The 21972-nt window shown below is 53.7% G+C and overlaps 11 protein-coding genes across 11 annotated transcripts; 6 read left to right on the forward strand and 5 right to left on the reverse strand.

Annotated features, from left to right (window-relative positions):
• Nucleotides 1-147: 147 nt before the first annotated feature.
• On the reverse strand, nt 148-1892 carry N7474_005619 (glycosyl hydrolase family 79 C-terminal domain-containing protein; the record flags this gene model as incomplete). Its single annotated transcript, XM_057197034.1, has 7 exons — nt 148-590; nt 643-676; nt 733-824; nt 874-1236; nt 1293-1540; nt 1592-1711; nt 1762-1892. The coding sequence occupies 7 exons, from the start codon at nt 1890-1892 to the stop codon at nt 148-150; spliced, it is 1431 nt and encodes a 476-aa protein (XP_057054430.1).
• A 680-nt stretch (nt 1893-2572) lies between these two features.
• Nucleotides 2573-3330, forward strand: N7474_005620 (uncharacterized protein; the record flags this gene model as incomplete). The annotated part of the gene is made up of 2 exons (XM_057197035.1): nt 2573-3236; nt 3287-3330. The coding sequence occupies 2 exons, from the start codon at nt 2573-2575 to the stop codon at nt 3328-3330; spliced, it is 708 nt and encodes a 235-aa protein (XP_057054431.1).
• A 391-nt stretch (nt 3331-3721) lies between these two features.
• On the forward strand, nt 3722-4405 carry ltpA (tyrosine protein phosphatase LTP1; the record flags this gene model as incomplete). The annotated part of the gene is made up of 3 exons (XM_057197036.1): nt 3722-3782; nt 3841-3966; nt 4011-4405. 3 exons carry the CDS (start codon nt 3722-3724, stop codon nt 4403-4405), a joined length of 582 nt encoding a protein of 193 aa, XP_057054432.1.
• A 110-nt stretch (nt 4406-4515) lies between these two features.
• Nucleotides 4516-5250, reverse strand: N7474_005622 (demethoxyubiquinone hydroxylase family protein; the record flags this gene model as incomplete). Its single annotated transcript, XM_057197037.1, has 1 exon — nt 4516-5250. One exon carries the CDS (start codon nt 5248-5250, stop codon nt 4516-4518), a length of 735 nt encoding a protein of 244 aa, XP_057054433.1.
• A 427-nt stretch (nt 5251-5677) lies between these two features.
• N7474_005623 (RNA polymerase-associated protein) lies at nt 5678-7621 on the forward strand (the record flags this gene model as incomplete). The annotated part of the gene is made up of 3 exons (XM_057197038.1): nt 5678-5883; nt 5964-6834; nt 6884-7621. 3 exons carry the CDS (start codon nt 5678-5680, stop codon nt 7619-7621), a joined length of 1815 nt encoding a protein of 604 aa, XP_057054434.1.
• Nucleotides 7622-8121: 500 nt separating this feature from the next.
• On the forward strand, nt 8122-12059 carry N7474_005624 (uncharacterized protein; the record flags this gene model as incomplete). The annotated part of the gene is made up of 2 exons (XM_057197039.1): nt 8122-10934; nt 10988-12059. The coding sequence occupies 2 exons, from the start codon at nt 8122-8124 to the stop codon at nt 12057-12059; spliced, it is 3885 nt and encodes a 1294-aa protein (XP_057054435.1).
• A 293-nt stretch (nt 12060-12352) lies between these two features.
• Nucleotides 12353-13363, reverse strand: N7474_005625 (uncharacterized protein; the record flags this gene model as incomplete). Its single annotated transcript, XM_057197040.1, has 1 exon — nt 12353-13363. The coding sequence occupies one exon, from the start codon at nt 13361-13363 to the stop codon at nt 12353-12355; it is 1011 nt and encodes a 336-aa protein (XP_057054436.1).
• Nucleotides 13364-13542: 179 nt separating this feature from the next.
• On the forward strand, nt 13543-15141 carry N7474_005626 (uncharacterized protein; the record flags this gene model as incomplete). Its single annotated transcript, XM_057197041.1, has 1 exon — nt 13543-15141. The coding sequence occupies one exon, from the start codon at nt 13543-13545 to the stop codon at nt 15139-15141; it is 1599 nt and encodes a 532-aa protein (XP_057054437.1).
• Nucleotides 15142-15494: 353 nt separating this feature from the next.
• Nucleotides 15495-16622, reverse strand: N7474_005627 (uncharacterized protein; the record flags this gene model as incomplete). The annotated part of the gene is made up of 1 exon (XM_057197042.1): nt 15495-16622. The coding sequence occupies one exon, from the start codon at nt 16620-16622 to the stop codon at nt 15495-15497; it is 1128 nt and encodes a 375-aa protein (XP_057054438.1).
• Nucleotides 16623-18274: 1652 nt separating this feature from the next.
• On the reverse strand, nt 18275-19505 carry N7474_005628 (NAD(P)-binding protein; the record flags this gene model as incomplete). Its single annotated transcript, XM_057197043.1, has 3 exons — nt 18275-18704; nt 18760-19201; nt 19430-19505. The coding sequence occupies 3 exons, from the start codon at nt 19503-19505 to the stop codon at nt 18275-18277; spliced, it is 948 nt and encodes a 315-aa protein (XP_057054439.1).
• Nucleotides 19506-20718: 1213 nt separating this feature from the next.
• Nucleotides 20719-21339, forward strand: N7474_005629 (uncharacterized protein; the record flags this gene model as incomplete). The annotated part of the gene is made up of 1 exon (XM_057197044.1): nt 20719-21339. One exon carries the CDS (start codon nt 20719-20721, stop codon nt 21337-21339), a length of 621 nt encoding a protein of 206 aa, XP_057054440.1.
• Nucleotides 21340-21972: the final 633 nt, after the last annotated feature.

Here is a 21972-nt window from a genome sequence, read left to right on the forward strand (position 1 = left end):
TGACCAGCCACGAGATACAAATGGTTTCCCTACTCCAGCGGCTTCTACTAGATTAATCTTCCAGATAGGCTCACCAAGTCTCTTTTTATCCAAACTGGATAGTCCACAACTAAGCTAAGAACAAAGTTAGCCAGCTCCGTCTCCTTTTTAGAGGTAGATCAAAAGCGCCTCCGAGGCTCCAACAGTAAATGTTGCTTTCCCAGCGGAGACGGTAACAGTCTCTATCATTTCTGTTCCCTGGATAGTGCAGGTTCCATTCTCAAACGTCTGACCAGCAACGGTCGGGTTTTCACCTTCATCAACCCGTGAGGTAGCATAAGGAGCCGTCAAACGCTTGCCTGTGACTTCAGACGCAGACAAACCAGTCAGAGTAAATGTTTGTAAGGATCGAGTGCCACTGGCATAGTACTCGGAATTATAGAGGAGAACCTTGGCCAGGGATCCCGCCTTGTATATAGCGTAAGCCGCGTATGGTGTATCCTGGGCGTCTAACGGAGCAATTTGGTCCGCATTTGCCAACGCCATGGATGCAAAATAAGCACCATAGTAGGGGGAGCCCATGTCGTACCTGCCCCACCAGCAGTATTGGCCTGTTGACTGAGAGTGAGCTAGGGTAATACCACGAGCCACAAGATTACTTACAGTTGCCAATTGTTCCTTGGTGAAAATACAATGCCTGTAGACGGCAATCGTTAGCTATAGATATTGATTCTTCAGATGTGAGCCACATACCTCGGTGCCCATGAGAAGGGTCTGCATGGCATAGTCTAGAATCCAGAGACCAGCACCAAAAGTCGGACTAATACCGCCTCCTCCTTGCGTTGCTATTATAGATGTTAAAGCCTGGCCCAGCTGAGCACAGAGGGGACGTACCGGAGTTGGTCTCTCCAAAAATATGCGGCTTGCCCTCGCCTGCAGCGGCGGAGACCTGGGAAACAAAAGGCTCGATTTGCGATGCAATGTCACTGTGACCCATGAGGGTTGACAGATTGGCAGTACTGGCTGACTGCGGATAGTTATGCGAGCAATAGTCCTTCACATAGGAATTTGCGCTGCCCTCCTGAGCAGTCAGTCCGGCAATGCTCATCGGCGAAGTCCCAAAGTAGACACCAGCAGAGATGAGTTCCGAGCCAGACAAATTCCCGCACACTTCGGTCTGCCATGATACTTGTGACGAGTAGTCAGCAGAAGCAGTCCATGACTCCCCTTCAGCGATAGGATCACTGCTTGTGAAGACTGTTTATGCGCTTGAATTAGTTTATTTGGCAGCTAACCAGGATATCGAGACTGACAGTTTGGTTCGTTGCCAAGCTCAATGGCATATAAATTTTCCATCTTTGTATGAGCAAGAGTTGCAGCGGCGATAGTGTCTGATATATTATTCAGGCGACGATTGAGACCCAAAATCACGTCTCCATCGTAGGTGGAAGCGAGGGAAATGAATGACGGGCCAAAGGTGAGTGTCTCTGGAGCATCATCTGGACTGGCTACAGAGTAGTTCACTGCTTGAGTCAAAGATGGATCATAGGTGGCTCGATCCCTACTTCTAGTTAGTGAAAATGGTCTGTCAATAGTAGTTTTCATCACCTACTGAGTTGTGCCGCCGATTCGCAGGGGCGGCCAGGTTCCCGTCAGGTCTTTCAAATTCTGCAGACAGGTTGTAGTGGAAGCGACGTCATTCATGTATGCGGGAAATGTGAAGAATTCCAGACTACGATATAAGCGTCTGTTCGTTATGGAAAAAGGAATCAAGCAACCTACGAAACACCAACTGGCGCTGCAGAGATCTGCCCGCTCGAGTTTGACGGCGGCGTTGTGGGAACATTGAAGGTCAATCCTGCAGCTGAAGAAAGACAGCTCGAAAGCGCAACATAAAAAAGTAAGAGACTCATTGTTAGCCGCGGACTGATGGTTGATCAAAGTCCGAGCAGTGTGCAGTAAACCTCTCGAGCCCGTAGTGAGGTTGGTTTTGAGGTCAAGGTGTTGATCGGCCTATGCTAGATCCATTTCCTTCAAAGCCCGACAATGGTAGGATACAATTAACCGCATACCATAGGCGGCAACTTAGCTCCGCTGCTTAAAATAACTAATTTCCCCGCATCATCCGTCCATGATCGGTTTACGTTATCCCGAAGTCTCTCCTTGTCCAAGGAAGCATTATGTCTAGTTTAGTCTCACAGCAGCTTCATACGTAGAGAAAATACCTTCAAAGTGTTGACTGTCCCTGTTTTTTTACCGATATGTAGTATTCGAGTGTATGCGCGCCGCCTGCAACGTGCAGATCATTTAAACTCAGAAGGGCAATTCTCCGGAGGGTCATTCCATTCGCACCTGAGCTATTCCTACCAGGAACAGGTAGATTGTATTTATGTCTGTGGAGGTCTGAAGTAACCCAGATGCATTAGGTGTCTCACTCCGATGAATCTATAATGCAGGGTCCTGCGTGATGCTATCACGTTGCAGTATATATATTGTGACATGACTACCAAATTTTCTACTTTCGTAGATTCTAATTCAAACATACTGGCCTGAAAAGGGCATTGAAATATTCCAATTTTTATCCGCAAAAACGATGAAATACCTGACAGTATCTCTGGCAATTCTTTCCTGCGTTACGGCAAACACCACCATTATCCCTACCACTTGCTTCGACGACCAAGCCCAGTTAGAGTCATACTTCGACTACGACTACCCCTGGGGATCAACCCACAATGGCGCCGCCTCAATGACAGCCTCGCACGCCGTGGCAACAGGCGGTGTCTTGACTCTCACGTCCCAGTACACCGGTGCCAGCGACTACGCATGGACAGCAGGCACCGTCTATGCCAAGGACGAGTTCACAGTCGCCGCCGGCCAGTCATACACTTTCTCCGCGTCCTTCATTGCGCCAACTATCACCGGCACCTGGCCTGCATTCTGGCTGACTGCCGTTTCCGGCTGGCCGCCAGAGATCGATATGGCGGAGTGGAAGGGTGATGGCGAAATCTCGTTCAACACATTCAACACTAGTTCTGTAGTTGCCTCAGACAACGTGGAATACTCAGATAGTAGTGACTGGCACACTGTCTTGTGTCAGATTGAGGATGATGGGAGTGGAGAGAATGTCAAGGCGACGTTCTATCTGGATGGCGTGGAGCAGACTGTTCAATGGGGCCAGGGATATATTAACCAAGCCCTTTACCTGATCATTGACTACCAGATGGAGGGAAGCAGTGGTTCTCCAGGACCTGAATACAGTGAGTTTTGTTTTGTTCGGCTTTCCGTCAACATGCTGACCATATACAAGATACAACGTTCCAGATCAAGGATCTGTCTGTGACGTCGACATAAATCTGGTGCTAAAACATACGAAAGCAGTGTATATCACTCTGAACGGTTTTTATGGCAATTTATCTTAATTGTAGGCACGCTAGTCGGTGTTGGGCTGTCGTCGTCAGTGCGAGCAGAAGTAGGGGTTGGGCCGCTGATTCCATGAAGTCATTCTCGTTGCGCCTCTTTGCCATTCTTCGAGATACTGCGTGTGAGATCTCTATTACGCAAATCTGGAAAGAGAGCAATCAGAATTGTATTGCTAGGACCGTGAATGTGAATGGGGAACGTAGGACCAGCAGAGTCACCATTTGATAAGTGGCAAGGCGGTGTGAGCCGATAACGATATACTGCCAGCTTCTGTCAGGCTCAATTGCTTTTCCTTCAATACACCAACACATACACACCCACAATGGCCTCTGATTCAACTGGACGCCCCGCAAGCGTCCTCTTTGTCTGCCTCGGCAACATCTGTACGCCCGCTTTCCCTACCTATCAACACATCCGTCCACGCATACTGACCCCGTGTAGGCCGCTCACCCATGGCCGAAGGCGTCTTCCGCAACCTCGCCGCCTCGCACCCTTCCCTAGTGAGCGAGATCGACTCCGCCGGCACAGGCGCCTACCACGCAATGGAACCCCCGACTCGCGCACGATGTCCACGCTCCGCCGGCACGGAATCACCAACTACAGCCACGCAGCCCGCAAAGTCACCAAGGAGGACTTCCTGAACTTCGACTACCTCCTCGCCATGGACAAGTATAACCTGAGGGATCTGCTGGATACGCGGGAGTCGGTAATTAGGTCGGTGAAGCGAAAGTCTGGTATGCTTGCTGCTCCCTTGTCACACTCTCGAGTTACCCGGGCGGGCGCTGAGGCGGCGATTGCAGAGCGGGTCGCGGATGCGAAGGTTGCGGATGTGCGGTTGTTTGGGGATTTTGGGGCTGACGGGAAGCTGCATGCTCGAGTTGGTGGTGGGGAGGTCGTGCAGGATCCGTATTATGGTGGTGCGAATGGGTTTGAGGAGGTTTATCACCAGGTTGAGCGCTTCTCGCGGGGGTTCCTGGATTATCTGGAGAAGAACTCTGCAGAGTAAACGGGTGGGCTGGTCCTTTTTGCTTTGATACCCGGTTATGATTTGCATGAAGATAGATCCAGGGCATAGATGAAGACATGATATGAGGATATTATACACGATTGATCCGGTTAGACCTTCTCGCTGATCTTGATGGCAGTCCTGCATCCTAGACGAATCACATCCACCAGCGGATCGTACGGCTTGGCCTCCTTCGCGTCGTTGGCCACGGCATGATCCAAATGCTCGAGTTCCTCGTCACGGATCCGGCGAAAAGTCGACAGCATCTCCTTGAGCTCCTCGTCCAACTCCTCACCACGCCGCTGGGCATCCGCCTCCCACGAGAGGATCTCTCTCACCTGATCATTGTAATGCGATCCGATCTCCGTCTCGACGGCCTCGGTGCACGCCATGGCAGCCTCCCGGCCCAACGCAGCAGTCGACCACCCGAGAAATGTCGCCGCCACCTCCCAGACGGGATACATGGCCGTCGGGCGGATTTCATGTTTCGCGATGAGCTGATTGAATGTCTTGAAGTGGCCTGCTTCCTGATCGTACATGTGTTTCATCAGGGGCCGGAGGTGTGGATGCGAGCGGACAATCTGGGGCGTTTGGGCCTTGTAGATGAGTGTTGCGGCGAGTTCACCGGCTTGATTGACGCGCAGGGCGCTGTCGAGGAACTCTCGCTGTTTCTTGCTGAGCACGTAGCGTGGCTTGGAGCTGCCGGGTGAGCCGGGGCCGGTCGAGGCATGGCGGCGTTGGGAGCGGTGCAGGGTCGAGGGAGCGAGGAAGTCGAGGAGAAGAGGTGATGAGGCTCGTCGGCAAGATTGCCAGGCGCATCTGCGCAGGACTGGAAGGGACTCCATGAGAAGAATAATGTTGATACCAAAGCTCAGGAAAGTTGAAGGTGCCGCTTAGAAAGAAAAGGCTTGGCGCGCTTGCGGCATTCCCGCGAAGATGGCCGGAGCGGCAAAAAGGACAGACACTTCCTTCACTCTGCCCACCACCATCCACGATCGTGTCTGCGACCGTTGTTCGGCTCCCTTGTTGTTTATCTGGGCGTCGCATAGTCACTCGTGCGCCTGGGGAATCCTCGTGTGCCAGTTGCTGTGCGGATCGTCGCGACACCTCCCTGTCCGGTTGAGTCGCCTCAACAACCTCGAATCGCTGCCTGGGCGACGGCAAAGCCAGTACTGGGTATATAACTTACCTGGTGCCTGGTATAGATAGATATATCTATCTATATTTATATAACGAGGCTGCCTGCGAGACGGGAGTCGACGGACATTCACCATGGCGGACGATTTGGATGCTGAGCTGCTGGCTCTGGCTGGGGATTCAGAGGAAGAAACCTCTCCCCAGCCAAAAGACTCCCCAGCACACTCTCCTTCTTCCCACTCTCCACCGCGAGACCACTCTCCCGCAAACATGGGTCGCAAGGGGACCGCCAAACCAGTTCGACGCAAGGCCGTGAAGGAGGAAGAGGAGGACGGCGAGGTGTATGCATTGCCCCCCACCTTCTCAATAGAGACAATACCTTATTGATAGCAACATCCACTGACACGACTTGCTCATTTAGATCGGATGCCGACTCCGCCCCCATGTCCGAGTCCGACTCTGAATCTGAAGGCTCAGCCGTTGTCGACGAGGACGGTCCCATCTTCCCTTACGAAAAGCTGTACTACTCGGCGCAAGACAAGATGGAGATCATGGCCATGCCTGAAATCCAGCGTGAGGAGCTGCTGTCCGAGCGTGCACAGCAGGTCGATCGCCACAACCAGGATCTGGCGCTGCGCCGTCTCTTGGCCTCGCGCGAGCGTGACGAAGCCCGTGCCGCTGCGAAGAAATCCAAGCGCAAGGCTACTTCGGCAGGCCTGGATGAGAGCCAACGCAAGAGCTCTCGCCAGAAGACTACACTGGGCGGCCGCAAGGTTGGAGAGACATCCGACGCCATCGAAGCCTACAAGCGCCAGCGCGAGCAGAAAGGCAAGCGCGATGAGGCCCGTCGCCGTGATCCTGCGGCGCCAGGCCGTCGTGCTCGCTCCAGGCTCTCCGTCTCGGACGACGAAGGCGAAGCCGACAGTGATTTCGAACTCGACAACCGTATCGATCGCTCCCCCTCCGCTCCCAAGGACGACCCTCCCGCTGATCTCCGGGATATCGAACGGGCCCGCGTTGGTCGCAGCAACTTTGCTCAGGTCTGCTTCTACCCTGGATTTGACAATGCCATCACCGGTTGCTACTCCCGTGTCAACATTGGCCCCAACCGCGAGACTGGTCAGAACGAGTACCGCATGTGCTTGATCACTGGCTTCGCTGACGGCAAGCCCTATGCCATGGAGGCTGCGAATGGCCGCCCTTTCATCATTGAGAAGTACGTGAAGCTGGCTCATGGAAAGTCCGTGCGGGAATTCCCTTTCATCGCCTGCTCCGATTCGCACTTCACCGAGGTTTGTCACTTGCTCTCCAAGATTTTCACTCACACTAACCTCCATCCAGGCCGAGTTCAACCGCTACCACAAGACCATGGCCGTGGATGATTGCCGGATGGCCACCCGGTCTCGCGTGGCTGCCAAGGTCGCCGACATCAACCGCCTCATCAACCACAAGTTCACCAAAGAGGAGCTGAGCGAGAAGCTGCGCAAGCAGAACCAGTACGACCCCAAGCGCAACCTGATCAGACGCATGGATCTCGAGCGCGAGGTGAAGCTCGCCCAAGGGGACGGAAACACCGAGAAGGCCGAGGCTCTGCAGAAGGAGCTGGATCAGCTGGTCAACCCGACGCTTTCGTGGGGCACGTCGCTCTTCAACGCCGCGGCCGAGAAACCCGCCGAAGGGGATAAGGTTTACCAAATCAACCTGCGCAACCAGAAGCTCAACTACGAGAACGTCCGTCGTGCCCAGCTCGAGGAGCGCAAGGCTGCCCGTAAGGCCGCTGCTGCCGTTGCTCGCGGTGAGGCCGCTGCCGATCCGTTCATGCGTGTGCGTACCATGGCCAAGACACACCACGACGTTAGCGGGAAGATCCAGCAGCCCCTTAAGCCTGCGGATTCGACCCCGACCGACACGCCTTCGCCGGCTACCAAGGCGGCCAACACCGCTAGTCCTGCCCGCGTGGCTACGCCCGGCTCCAGCCAGACTCCCAAGAAATCCAAGAGCGGGTTCATGATCAGCTACCGCAACACGGATGACGAGAACATCGCGGCTCTGGATCTGGACATTGATATTGACATCTAAGTCTGTACCATAATTCACGCTGTGCTTTGCTTTGCCAGACCATCGACTTGATTCGGCCTGTGGCGATAGACAAGGAATCCAGCGCTGACGCTTTCTTCTCTTCTTTTTCTTGCTTGTTAACAGCCGGGACATGGCGTGTGGGTTTTGTGGCGTCTCGTTTTCTTTTCTTTCTTCTTTTGTGCACGGGGGGGCTTTTTGTATTATGAGACTACCGGCAATGGAGCATGAGCACAGAACTACATAGGGCTTCCAAAATGATTTTGTTGATAATGAATCCATCCTCGAGTACTTCCACTGATAAGCGATAAGCCAGTCCTCACGTGTTCAGTTGCCGGCCAACGCGAGGCACGCGCGTCGATTAACTAACTATGCGCCCTTGAACACATTACTTCCTTCCTCAACTCCTATACTCTTCCTATTTTCTGTCTGCCTCAATTGTGTGCATGATGACCTCTTTCCTCTAATTCATACCCTAATCTACTGTCTGCACACCTTCCAAAATGTCCACCCCCTCCACGCCGCGGTCGACGCGCTCCGCGTCCTCGGCGGCCGGGTCGCCTAACATTCTCACTCCAGGCCAGAAGATCAAGGCCATGATGGCTGCATTCGACAGTGACTCCGAGGGCGAGCCTGTCACGTCGAAGTCACGGAGTTTTTTCAACAAGCCTGATTTCGCGCGCACCAACACCATCCAGGAGACGCGTCAGTCTTCCGACGAAGAAGATGAGGATGACGAGGTGGGCGTGCCGAGAGGTCGTATGGCTGCGAGATTACAAGGAAACACGACGAATCGGGCCGCGTCTGAGTCGAAAGGCGAAGAATCGGCTTTTGCTCGATTGTCCAAGGCTCTGCGGACGGAACGAGAGCAGGCTCAGAAACCTACACCCAGGAAGGAAGAACCTGTTCTCGAGGATGAATCGAGTGATGATGATCTCCCTGCGGCTGGACCGAGAAGGAGAAACAATACCGGTCTGGAAGAGTCATCGCAGCCAGAGAACGAGTTGACCCAAGCACTGTCGCCCACACGGGAATTGTCCCCTCTCTTCGTTTCGGCACAAGACAACACCGATAGCCCGGCCAATGACTCGGCAAAGGAGTCTTCCAAGAAAAACGCTCGATTCCTCGCCCTCGTCGCACAAAAGCGCAAGGAACGCGAAGAGCGGGAGACGATCGAGGCTGAGAAGAAGGCCGCTCGACGCGCACAGATGGAGCAGTTCAGTTCGGAAATCCTGTCTGGCGAAGAGAGTGCCGCCGATGAGGATCCGGAATCCGCAAGGAAGTTGACCCAGCAAACCCGTCCGCCTCGCAAGGCCAGCAAAAAAGCTCTGCAGGAGATGAGGGCCGAGACGCAGCGCATGAGTCGAAACATGCAATTGGCTCATCAGGCTCAAACCAAAAAGAAGATCACCAAGGACAGCCTTTTCGCTCGCTTCAACTTCATGCAGCCAGAGACTCCCGCCGAAGCTGCACCTGCTGCCGCCAACTCATCCTCCACCGCTGGATCGCAGCCTTCCTCTGATGGAGAGGGTTCTCATAAGAACAACGACACACCCCAGACGTCACCGGTTGTCGCTCCTTCTGACAAGGAGAAACCAGCTACCAGTAGCAGAACCGCTCTGGGTCGTGTCACTGCCGGCGCGGCTGACATGGAGGCCTTGGTGTCTGAGGAGACCCCTGATCTGCCTAATTTGGAAGAAGCCATGGAGCTGGACGCAGAGAAGGCAGATGCACCCAAGGAGCCAGCTCTCGAAAAAGTCAAATCAGAACCGCAGTCAGCCTCGACCAAGAAAGCACCTTACCAGTTTACCCACCGGCCTATTCGCGTCATGTTTACCCGGCAACAACTGGCGCAGCATCAAGCGGAGGATGATTCAGACAACGATTTAGAAGTCGTGACATCGCCTGCCAAGTGTCGACGGATCGCTGCATTTGAGAATCTGTCCCAGAAGAAGAATGAAGAGTCGGCCTCCATGATCAAACTCAAGGCCTTGGCCCATTTGACTTCCCCTACGCGCCAGGCCGCGTCCATGAACAACGCAGAACTGTCTGCTAGCCTCCTCTTGAAGGCACGACAGCAGGCTGCCAAGGGTAGACAGGAGCGCATCGAGGAATTGAGGGCGAAGGGTGTCGTTATCGAGACCGTCGAGGAGCGTGCGGCTATGGAAGACGATGTTGAGGATCTCCTGACGAAGGCCCGGAAGGAGGCAGATGACATCGCGCGGCAGGAGAATAAGGAATCAAAGCAAAACGGCAACGAGGACGAGGATGAGGACGATGATTTCGTACTTTCTGGCTCTGACGAGGAGGGATATGGCGCTGGCGAGGATGAAGACGATGAGGACGAGGAGAATGATGTTGCGAGCGTGATTGGCAACAACGAAGGTCTCATTGAGAATGAGGCAGCTGAGGACGAGAGCGACGAGTTCTCCGCCGCAGAAAGCGATGTCCCTAAACAACGGAGGAAGCGACCAACGCGCGTGCTCAGCGACGACGAGGATGACGAGCAACCGCAGCGGGAGCCGCCTTCCACACCCGTCAGACCTCCCATCATTGCAGCTGATTCTGCTTCACGAACCAAAATTCCTGGCTTGGAGACTTCCGACAATATGTCCATGGGTCTCACGCAGGCCTTTGCCGGTACTCTAGGAGACAACGACAGCCAACCAGGCTCTGCTACGATTCCCTTCTCCCTCCCCGACCCTGGTCCACCCGTTCCTCAACTTCGACGTGACGATTCAGAAGTTCTCGTTCGAGATAGCCAAGCTCCACCTGATGAGGCCGACTTCATGGCAGACTACCGCCAAAATGTCACCCGGGTATCTGAGTCGCCTGCGCGGTACTCTATCTCTGGATTCTCGCAGCTGCCCGATCCAACCCAGGACGAAGGCTTCGTCTTCTCACCCTTTGATCCCAGGAAACGTTTCAACGGTACTCCTCCAGTATCGACTGTCGATACGGTCCTCATCGGCCAGGGCCACTCGCCCATTGCGAACCGCAAGGCTAGACATCTTCGACGTGGACGTGCAGCTGAAGCTGCCGAAGATGACGAAGGCGACTTTGAAATCGATGCCAATGCTTTCAACGTCATGAAAAAGGCTGCCAAGACCAAGAATAAGGCCGGGCCGTATGACAAGGAGAACAGCAGGGCCAAGGAGATTTTCGACGAAGCAGCCGAGGAATCTGAGGATGAATATGCTGGCATTGGAGGTGCTAGTGACGAGGAAGATGCGGAGGAAAATGCTGAGGATCGCCGGATGATCAATGACAACAGCGGCGAAGTCGTTGATGAGAAGGAGCTTGCTGCCCTCAATGCGTACGTCTCTTTTGTTGCTGTCAATACACACATCCTAGCTAACAAGTCTACAGTGTCCACCAGCGCACTCGTGATGAAAAAGATGTCGCTAAGCTCATGAGGGATATCACCACCGGAGCACTGCGTCGTCGCCACGGAGCTGACGATGACTTCGACCTCGACGACTCCGATGATGAGCGCCAGGCCCGCCGGCGCGAGAAGCAGCGCGAGTTTGCCAAGATGCGTCGAGCTCTGCTTGCAGATGACAAGGTTGGTGAACTGGCCGACAACCCCAAGAAAGCTGCGTTCTTCAAGGCGATCGAAGACCGCGAGGAATCATTCGATTTCGACCTGGACTTCCTCGACGAAAAACAGGGCGACTCTCAGGAGGATTCATCGCAAGACGTGCGCACTGAGGAACGGTCGACTGTGCCTGCAACGGAAACTGCTAAGCGCAAGCGACCTCTTGAGGAGTCTGCCGAAGACACTACCAACCGGCCTCCGCCACATCTGCGTCGCACCCCCGCCACCGCAGCGTCGAAGAAGCCCGCCTCGCTTGCAGAAATCCGTGAGACATTGTCATTCCTAACCGAGACTCACGACTATGATTCCTTCCACGAAGATGCGTCCCTCGACGAGGACGCTGGTACCACGGAAGAAAACGACGACGCTGCAGGGGCCGACGCCCAGACTGAAGAACCAGAAGTGCAAACTACGGACCACTTCCCCAAACCCAGTCACCCGCGCCGTACCCGCGGGCCCGTCGTTGATCGGCTAGCCCTCCTCCGACAAGCATCCTCCAACTCCGCCTCCGGTTCAGAGGCGGCGAACACCAAGCTCGCCTTCCACAGCGGAGGAGGCAAAGACGGCCCCATTGGCTTCCGCCCTCCGCAACTGCTGCGACGCGTCACGTCCAGTTCCTCGTCAAGCAAGTCGTCTAGCTCGTCGCATCGCGTGACCAAGCCTGGCACGGCGGGGCCGAAGAAGGGCGGCGCGGTTAATTCTTACACCGCTGCGCGCGAGAGGGAGCGCGAGAAGGCGCTCAGGCTCCAGCAGCGTAATGGGGGGTCAAGCATCGCTAAGCTGTTGAACAAGCATGCTGGCGGCGGGCTGGGCGCCTTGGCTGGGAAGGGACAGTGGGATTGAACAATGCATGAATGAGGCTGAGGATGATCTGTATATCCGATGGCGAATATGGGGTCTTGTACGCGGCTGGCGCTAGTTACGGCGTTGCTGTTTTGGGTAGTTGATATGTCGTTCGTTACTGGGTATTAGGAGTTTTGAATAAATTGAGAGTTGGTACCTAGTGAAGTCTCCCATCTATCCGAGAATTGGATTCATCTAGAATGCGATAGTTTATTTTAAAGGGGGTCTGATTGTATATTAGCTGTTTCGTATGTTCGAATACAAGCACAAATGGGTATAAAGTATCCGACACACTAGGCTTCCACCTTCAACGCCCCAATCAAATCCATCAGCGAGCGTAAAGCCTTCGCATCAGGATGGCCTTGCCCTTCTCGGCGAGGGAGCAAATAAGAGTCCCAACCTGCATCCTTCGCACCACAGTAGTCCTTCCGGTAATCGTCTCCGACATGAATACACACCCAATTATCCTCTGCTCCCGCATCTGGAGATACAGAACTCTTTGAACGGGCACTTGCCAACAAACCCGCCTGCCGCCTAGCAACATCAAAGATAACCCTCGATGGCTTTTCCTCGCCAGCCTCGTAGCTAGTAACAACAATGTCAAGATCAGGATCCGGATCAGAGAATCTCTTCTCATCTCCTGAACGCGAGCCAACCCCCCTGTACTCAAAACCAGGCAACGCAAGGCTCTCGCGATCTTGATCCGCGCGCATAGCACCGACCCGTACACCCAGCGCCTTCAGCACAGCAGGGACGCGATCATCCGAGTTGGAGATAACGCCAAGAACTACCCGGTTAAATGGCCGCGAGGCCGCGTGTCTGATTGTGCGCATCCGCGCCAGGAACGGCGCCACGTCGCCGTACAGCGCGTACCCCTGGGCGCCCTCAAATCGTTCCAGGAGAGCATCTTCCAGTCCAGCTGGAAGTGGCTCGTCGTGGTTGTGGTTGTTGGTATCCGCGTTTTGCTCTTGAATGATCCGTGTGAATGTCCTCCGGATCACCTCGCCCCACCACTGCCGTGGACCATTGTACGCGCCGCGCAGAACATTGGCGCGGCCGTAGTTCGGATATTGTTTGCATTGTGCACGGAAAGCATCTTTGAAGCTGGCTAGAACGCTAGCTGGTGTGACTGCTGTGCGCGATAGACCGAATTCATGCGCGACGGCGGCATATTGCTCTGGTACTGGAGGGTGTGGGTAGAAAAGGGTATCGAAGGCGTCGAATGTGAGTAGCAGATTACGAGATCTCGAGGGGGATTGTGTCGATAGACTGCGGGTTGTGGCATGGGGTGTAAGAGGCCGCATGGTTGAACGGGTGACGTTAGCGGGAAGTTGATCAGATAAGGATCTAAGAGAATCAGTCCTAATCTCAATACAGTTTAGCCCTAAGATGGGCTGACGTAGATGACGCGTCTGTACACACTCACCCATTTTGATCGGACGGAAATTCCTCTCTTTTCATCATCATCTGCTCATGTTCGATAATGTGGTCTCTCTTCCAGCTGAGCTGCCTGCTCGGCATATTGACATTCACCACGGCTGAGCACTCAACGCCCCACAATGCAAATCACATCTTCAACGCCATCCACGCATCCATGCGCCAATGGGGCTCTTCGCTGCATCACAATGGCATGTCCTTCTTTCTTGCTAGTGTCCCTGCAGGCACGCAGTTCTTCCATGGGACCGACAAGTCGACTCCCATAATCGGGACCGAGTGGCTCGCTTTTGAGCCCGAACATGCAATGGTCTTCGCTGGGATGCATGGACCTCCGCCTCGTGGTCCCCCACCAAAATATGATAATTATGATGAGAATAATGATAGCCCGAGTCATCGCCAAGAACTTCGTCGGCGGGAGCCCCATCATGCAGGGTCGGATGAGAGACGTACCGGCCCCGAAGCTGAAGACGTCGCCGAAGAGGGTGCAGGCTATCTACACACCTACGCAGCAGCCAAGGATCTCCGTCTTTTGTACATCGATGGAATGTCTGCTGGAAAGACAGCGAAGGGGACTCTTGACTCCCAAGATGTGCTTCTTTTCAACGGCTCTCTCAAGGATGTCCCCAGAAAGCCAGGTCCAGGACCAGGCTCGGAAGGCGAGCGGGCTAGACTAGCATGTGAGCTGGCGCAGAATACTTGGGAGGGTCGTATTGATGGCGTGCTCCGTATGGAGGCAGGGTTCGAGGTTATCTTGTGTGCTTTCGAGCGCGACCTCATTCCCGTGCGCATCACCCAGGTCAAGTCCAGGTCAAGGGAAGGAGACGAAGGCAGGCACGGTCCCGAACACAATGAACACTCCGGTCCAAGGGCCGACGACGGTAAAAAGAGGAAAGGCCCTAGGCCTGGCGGTCCACCCGGCTCCGCGACCTGGATGCGCGCCATCGCGGACCGGTACCATGGCATTGGAGGCAGCCGTGTATCATTGAACTACGACAACTTCGTGACTGCCTTCGCATACGACGTAGACCTATTTCCATCAAACTCAACCTTGCCACGACTGACGGGTCTCTCCCAGTCGGAACTGGATTCCATCCGCCAGGACCTAACCAGTCTGATTTTGAACCACGAAGCCGCAGACCCTTCGTGGAATTGGCAAACAACGGTGGATATGCTTGTTACCCGGTATAGCAACGAGCTGTCATACTACGTGTCGGGCAAGATCGTCAGCATTGAGGATCTCCATATCGAGATCGAGCGACTGCTTGCTCCTTTCATCGACTACGGGGATCGTAACACCGAGCTCGAAGTTGATCGCTGTGCCATGCACTCGATGCCGCTTCGGGCTGATATGTCAACGTTAGCTGCGCGAGCCGTGCAGAGTGTTGCACGGACTACTTGTGGGGCTTTGTTAGGTGTATGGGAAACACGGGACTTGAAACTAGCTGTCGAGAAGATCCAAGTGCTTGCCGACTATCTGGCCTGGACCACATGGAAGGAATGTCGTGGCTGCGCAGATAACGAGATCTGCGTCGTGCCCATCTGGCCGATGGGGAGTGTGGAGGACTACGAACATCCACAGTGCAGGAACGCATCCAATCCATACGATGGCGAAGGTGAAAGCTACTGGGGCGAGCTGCATCGGTGATGGAAACATGAGAACATCAATGTAGATAGCAGATAACTAATAGTAAGTTCAGGTCATTGCGTGGCATTCACCCAGTCAATTGCACCATACAGGATTAAACCTATATTCGACGAATTCTAGAAAAAACGGATGAATGGGAATACAGACAGAGAAGCAGAAGAAAAAGTTAAGAGGAATTCCTCGTGTTCGTCATTGACGCATGCGCTAGTTCGAACAGCTTGTCGGGGGACAGGTGGCTAGTGTCCCGCCAGCTTGATAGACAGAGGAATCACAGAAGCGAAGGATAAATCCCGTCAAGGGGGAGGGTATTGAGTGCGGGATTGTATGGTGAGAGGGATAATAACATGAGTTATTTACAGGGAGCCCAGAAGACCGGCACCAGAGACGGTGGAGGTACCCTCGCTGATGACGGAGCCGGCAGCGGAGCCGAGGGTGCCGAGGCCAAGGCCGGACAGGAGACCCTCAAGGGCGGACTCGACCTTGACGAGGAGAGCACCACCGTCCTGGGACAGGACACCCATGAAGACACCCTCAACCTCACCGGCGACGGGGAGCTGCTGGGCCAGCTGGGGGATGGACTCGGCCTTGGAGACGACGGAGCCAATGGTGTTCTGGACGTTGGAGAGGTCACCCAGGTTGGTGAGGTCAACGGTGCTCAGGACGTTGCTGAGGAGGCCAGAGTCGAGCTTGAGGGGGAGGGTCTCGCCGGTCTGGGAGAGGATGGAGGTCACGCCGTCCTCGCTGATCAGGCCGGTGAGGCTGCTGACGACGGGCAGGTTGGACAGGATGGACAGAGGGGAGTCGCGCTTCAGGTTCAGGCTCTGCAGGAAGCCGTCGAGGGTGCCGATGACGGTACCGACGAGCGAGGAGACATCAGACAGACCCAGGGAGTTGAAGAGCTTGGAGGTCTCGTCGTTCAGCTTGACCAGCAGGGCGGAGCCGGTGGTGTCAACAACGGTCAGGAGACCCTCACCCTGACCGGCAAGGTTCAGCTGGCTGACAACGGGAGCGGTCTGGAGGACCGAGCCGATGGAGTTGGCAACGCTGCCGAGGTGGGCACCAGCCAGGAGCTGGGCGGACTTGCCCTCAAGCTCAATCATGAGGTTCTTGACCTCACCGCTGTCCAGGGTGTGGGTGACGGTCAGAACGCTGTGGAGGCCAGAGATGGCACCGCCGGAAGCGGAGTCGGAGCCACCAGCAATGTTGGCCAGGCCGGACAGCAGGGGGAGGTCCTTGGTCAGGCTGGTCAGGCTGGAGAGGCCGCCCAGGCTGGACAGGCCGCCGGAGGGCAGGCCGGAGGGCAGACCGGAGGGCACAGCAGACTCAATGCAGCTCAGGACACCGGTGGGGAGGCCGCCGGAGGGAATGAGCTCCTTCTGGAGGCAAGGAACCAGGCTGCCAACGGAGCGAGTCCGGGAGGGAGTGGGCATAGCCACGGCGGTGGACGCCAGCAGGGCGGCGGAGATGGCGAAGGTCTTCATTATTGCAGAGAACGACTGTTGCTTTGTATGAATGAATGGACGGGTATTAAACCGAAAAGTAAAGAATGACTTGTGGTAAGGAAAGACGACGAAGAGAGGTTCTTGGAGAAAGGATAGTGGGAAATGCCAGGGGGCACACGTTATATACGAACCCCATTTCTCAGGAGATTATTACTCACCTGCTTCCAAGCCTCGTTTACGCTGATTGACGTCGTGGCGACGGGTCTGCCCCCGAAAAAGCAGGTGAGCAACGGTGCGGACGGGCTCCGCCGCAATAGTCTGATGGAGCAGAGGACGGGGAACCTGGTGCCCTTGTCGTCTTGGCCGCGCTCTCAGTGGCTAGGGAGAGCACCGACATGGGGTGTTTGGACCCATCTACCGCATGGTAGCGCGTCCATAAGCTTCCTAGAAGTCCATCTTCATTAGCCACTCTGCAGATCTATCCCCCGGCTGGCACCATAATGGGGAAGGCGTTGAGCATCTCCACTGACAGGAGCATCTCAGGGGTTATCAGTTCCCGACACTTTAAAAGCCATTTTCAAAAGGCCGTTCGATTGAGCCGTTGTTCAGGGACCAAAACATGATAGACAGACCCGGTGGAGAACTGACCCTGAACTGACCCTGAGCGGTAAGACCCTCACGAACCAATTCTGAACCGAGGCGGCAGGTGTTTTTACCCCCCAGACATAGCCCACTTTTGGCCCTGAGATCGGCAGGAGTACCCCCATTAGCGCGAATTGCGACCAATAGTTTGCGGATGTCAGTGCTAGGGTCGCTAGGGATCGACGGTTTAACCGCCTCATGCAGGTTTAGGATGAACGTGTGGTCCCCACATCCCGTTAGGACGGCTGCCATGCTCGCTGATTGTAATCTCTTCCGGGGCTAACGCCCGGTAGTCCCAGGGTTAGCGAGGTGGAAGGATGGCGGGGAGGAATGCTCAGGAATAACTAAGGCTCTGTTGGAAATGATTGCGTCATTGTCTGCTTAATATCGCCAGGGCTGACAGGGTGTTCAGGGGTATTTTTTGATTCCCCAGGCAAAAGCTATCGTTACATACAGTAGTATGCCGTTATTGAATTCTATTCACCTGGTCCGTATCGCGTTGCAAATAGCAGCAATCACGCAACGAATAATATGATCGCTGGTGGATTGATTTTCAGGCCCAATTCCCCTGGATGTGGAGCACGCGGAGGTCTGTGAAACTTCCAACTCGGCGGTCAGTTCTCCTGATGCCTGCACTGTCATTGGAGGGCCTCTGGGCAACATCATGGGTCCTCGGGGAAAATCCATGAACGGGTCGGGAGAAACCTTGACAGAGCTCTGGAAGGTCTGGAAAGGGTTGAATGGAAAGATAAAAAAGGAGATCATTCAGATCATTGCGCAAATCAGCCGTTGTAGGGAAATCGGTTAATCTGGCTCTAAAGTGTCGGTTTGCCGCATGCGCATTCCAGATGCGAAAAGAGTACTCCATCAGAGGCAACAACATTCGGGCCCATGCTCTTGGCACGGCCATAACTCTGTCCTCAAATGGAAAACTGTATTTAACAACTGTTGGATTTTCTCTGCATTCTAAAGCTTCTAATAATAACCAGCTAAACCCAATCCATCTCCAGGTTTCGGTCAGACATTATTGTTGTTGTTTCCAGGATCGGTTATCCGTCGAAGCTCATAAACCGTGCACCTCCAGCAGGAGAACACCGCATGGACTCTTCCTTCCATGCATCCATTTCCTTCAGTGTCTTTTCAATGTCAGCCCTAATCAAGGGAATTGTCTCCGCCCCCATCAGCAAACGCGTAGGCAGCGATCGAACATGCTGTTGCATGACGGTCCTGAAGAGCAGCCCCGCGCAGATAGCAGGGTCGGCCCAAGTGAGGGGAGCTTCAGGTTCGGCGAGATAGTTGAGCACCTGGCTGAACGGTCCAGTGGAAGAACCATAGGCTGGATGTCGAGGGGCCAGTCTCTTGCTCGACCCTATGAAATTCGTGCGCACACCCCCTGGGGCAACTATTAGGAAACGGATGTTCCATGCTGGATCCATCTCTTTGGCAACTGACTCTGTGAATCCCTCTAGGGCAAATTTGCTGTTAATTTCATTAGAAAATGCTCCCTTTTGAAATTCTAACGTAGTGTTCGTACCTGGCATGGTAAAAGGAGGTGCCCGGGAAAGCTATCCATCCCCCCATCGATGATATCTGGACAACAGTGCCACCACGTCCGCGCGGGTTGACTTCGCGAAAGATGCGAAGGGCCTCTTTGGTGGCATGAACTGGTCCCCAGAAGTTCGTCTCGAGTTGGCAGCGTGCTTCCTCTTCGGAGATTGCTTCCATATCTCCCATAAGGCCATACCCGGCGTTGTTAATAACAACATTGATCTGACCGAATTTCTCAGCGGCGCTTGCAAATGCAGTGGCTATATCTTGTTGGGAGGTCACGTCCAATTGGATCTTCAGCACGTTTGGTTCATCGGGCAGGTACGTGAGCGACTCGAGGCTGCGAGCTGTGGCGACGATGCGGTGGCCGGCGGCGTGGATGGTCTCTGCAAAAGACTTTCCTAAGCCTGAGGAGCAACCGGTTACTGCTTGGAATTGGTTAGATAAGTCAGCATTATATTGTGGAATGTTACTTGCCGAACCAGACAGTTTGAGTGTCGAACATCTTCAGCGGTGGTGAAATATATTTCCTAGGTGAAAACTATACTTTTGCTCAACTCCAAGATCTTCGAAGGAAAAGTAAAACGGCCTGCACCCTTCATCAGTGCGGTCTCCAACCGTCTTTAAATAATAACCAGTAGAGTAGTAACTCTCACATCTTGAGCAGAACTCGAGGCCTACGACGTCAAATTTGTGATGCCGATAGAGTGAGAGATGGCCACTAAACCACATTGGGAAAGTACACTAAGGTCAGCCTCTGCTATGTTGTCAACAATTCGTCTCAATAAAAGGCGCCACCGACTCTATGTTAGTGCACTCTACATTTTTAAACAGGTGACCCTATCTCACTCACTTCCAAATCCGGATATGAGTGGGTCGATACGGGTTCGGGCTAAACCACATGAGGAAACTGCACTAAGACACCCAGGCTTACCTGAGCGTTATCTTCACTTGTCAGATCTGCTATTTTAGTGCATCTTCCGTTTGAAGTATCGCCTTTCAACTAAACCTTTCCCTCAGAACTCGGAAATGCCCAACAAGGCCAATGGCACGTCTTTTGTCGTCATCACGGGCAACCCACAGGAAGGCAATGGCCAACGTATCAGCCAAGTGCGGTCACAGCTGGCGAAGCGACATCACCAGCAACGCCACCAATATGCAAAATCTACGATTCCTCAGACTCGCGGAGATAGGAATTCCCAGGTTCTGACCAAGCAAACCCCTAGAGGGTTGCCTAGCGAGATCCACTTCCACGTAGACTCTACCCAATTGTTCCCTTCGGTTACAGCTTACCAAAGAATGCATGAGTGTAAGGATTCAACCATCAGCATCCTCCGACGTGAGTACTGATGTTCTAAATCAAGTCATGTATCGCTATGTTAATTATAGCCACCGCATCCATCCTTGCTTCTCAACCATCATCTATGCTGCGGTCACGCACTTGCCACTCATGAGCTCGAAGATATTAAATGCCTCTGCATGGGATGATATCAGCACCACTGGAGAAACTAGTGATCTGACTCGCCAACAGCTTACTATTACGCGGAATTTGCTGAATACATCATTTGATAATCTAGAGGAAGGGTGTGGTGATTCTAATATCGCAGCCATGATTGCAGTCCTTCTATTTGATGTAACAACTATCCCCTAGCAAATTCAATTGATACATGCTAATTTTACTGTCTTGCAGCTGGTAAATGGAGACGAAAGTGCCTTCCTTACGGATAAGAAAGGCGTAGAAGCAATTGTCAGTATACGTGGCGGCCCTGAGAATTTGGGATTTGAGGGCCACCTGAGAAATAGTCTCCTAGTGTATGCACTGCCCATTCTGTACCTATACTACGTAGGTGATTTTATGCTCATATTGATGTCGAACAGGATTGAACTACTGCAAAAAGTAGCACAACTCGGTACATACTATGACGGCCACCCGATATCAAAGAGCATGCAGTCACTTTTCTCCCATCCTTTGGATCTCAGAGTCTTTACATTTGGACGGGTATCAGACGATACCGCTGAGTCACGAAGATCTCATGATGTTCTGAATATCCTGGGTGACGTTTACCAAATGGTTCGGCTCTCACGACAATGGCAACCCTATTCAAATGATACCCACGGTTCCCGTCAGTCCTCGACGCATCTAGCAGACATTTATGACTTCCTGGTTACTACGCGGCAGTCTGCGGAAACCAGCTCGCTCCAGAACACTGACCCTCGGATGCAGGCTGTTCTCACCGCCGGTCTTCTATTTGCCTGCTCCAGTTTTGCTTCTGATAAAACCGACTCTACTAATATACCATATGCCATCTGTGAGCTACAGTCTCTTCTTCGACAGACAGATATCGATGGATTCTGGGGCCCACTTCCCGGAGCTCTCATCTGGTGTCTTGCCATTGGGACTAGGTTATCCAAGCCTGGTCCGATGCGGAAGTGGTTCATTATGCAGACAACTCGAGTCACATGTGCTTTGGCAATGGAACATTGTGAGGCCGTGCTCTGGTGTCTTGAAGAGATTCTAGCGGGCCTGGATGTAGAGGAGATATCAAGTAGTGATGTCGTTCTGTAGTAGAGAACGTGTTTACGCAATATCACTGCTCTCTGTGTCTGCACATCTCTCTCAAGGATTTCATCTGATTGACTATGCTGCTAAATGCTGTCCGCAGACGTAACCGGCATGAATTGATCTCTCTGACGATGATAGCACACAACCCTATCCACTCGGCAATTTTCCAACCGTACAGGAATCAGATTTCTCCCCCGACGAATGTGGGGAAGCTTGGGGTCTTCGGTGGAAAATCGAACAAGTTGCAGGACAGAAAGGACGAAGAGCGGACACGGAATCATCGACAGCAGGCATGGCAACCTCCCTCAGCGAACCTGAAGCATCCCGCGCCACTGATTGGATGGGATATGACAGCGCCATCGAAGACCTGGTAAGAATTTCTCCCTGGCACCTTCACTCTGCGGGCGCTTAGTTATTGCAGCGGATAAAGTCCAAGCAGGGCTGATGACAACGGTCGCCCCACCGAGCCCCTCGACCAGTGCGAATGTGGGGTGAATGTGGGAGAGGGAAAAAGTCTCTGCCGCCCGCATCAGACCGAAAACACGGTTGATTTGATGGCAACATGGCTCCGCGAACTGCGTCGGAGTGGGAATAGTCTAGATCTGCCGGGTTGCCATTTCTTATTTCTTCTGAAAT

This window comes from Penicillium riverlandense (assembly GCF_028828495.1).
Source record: "Penicillium riverlandense strain IBT 135883 chromosome Unknown utg000003l_segment0_segment0, whole genome shotgun sequence".
In the NCBI taxonomy this organism is placed as follows: Eukaryota; Fungi; Ascomycota; class Eurotiomycetes; order Eurotiales; family Aspergillaceae; genus Penicillium; species Penicillium riverlandense.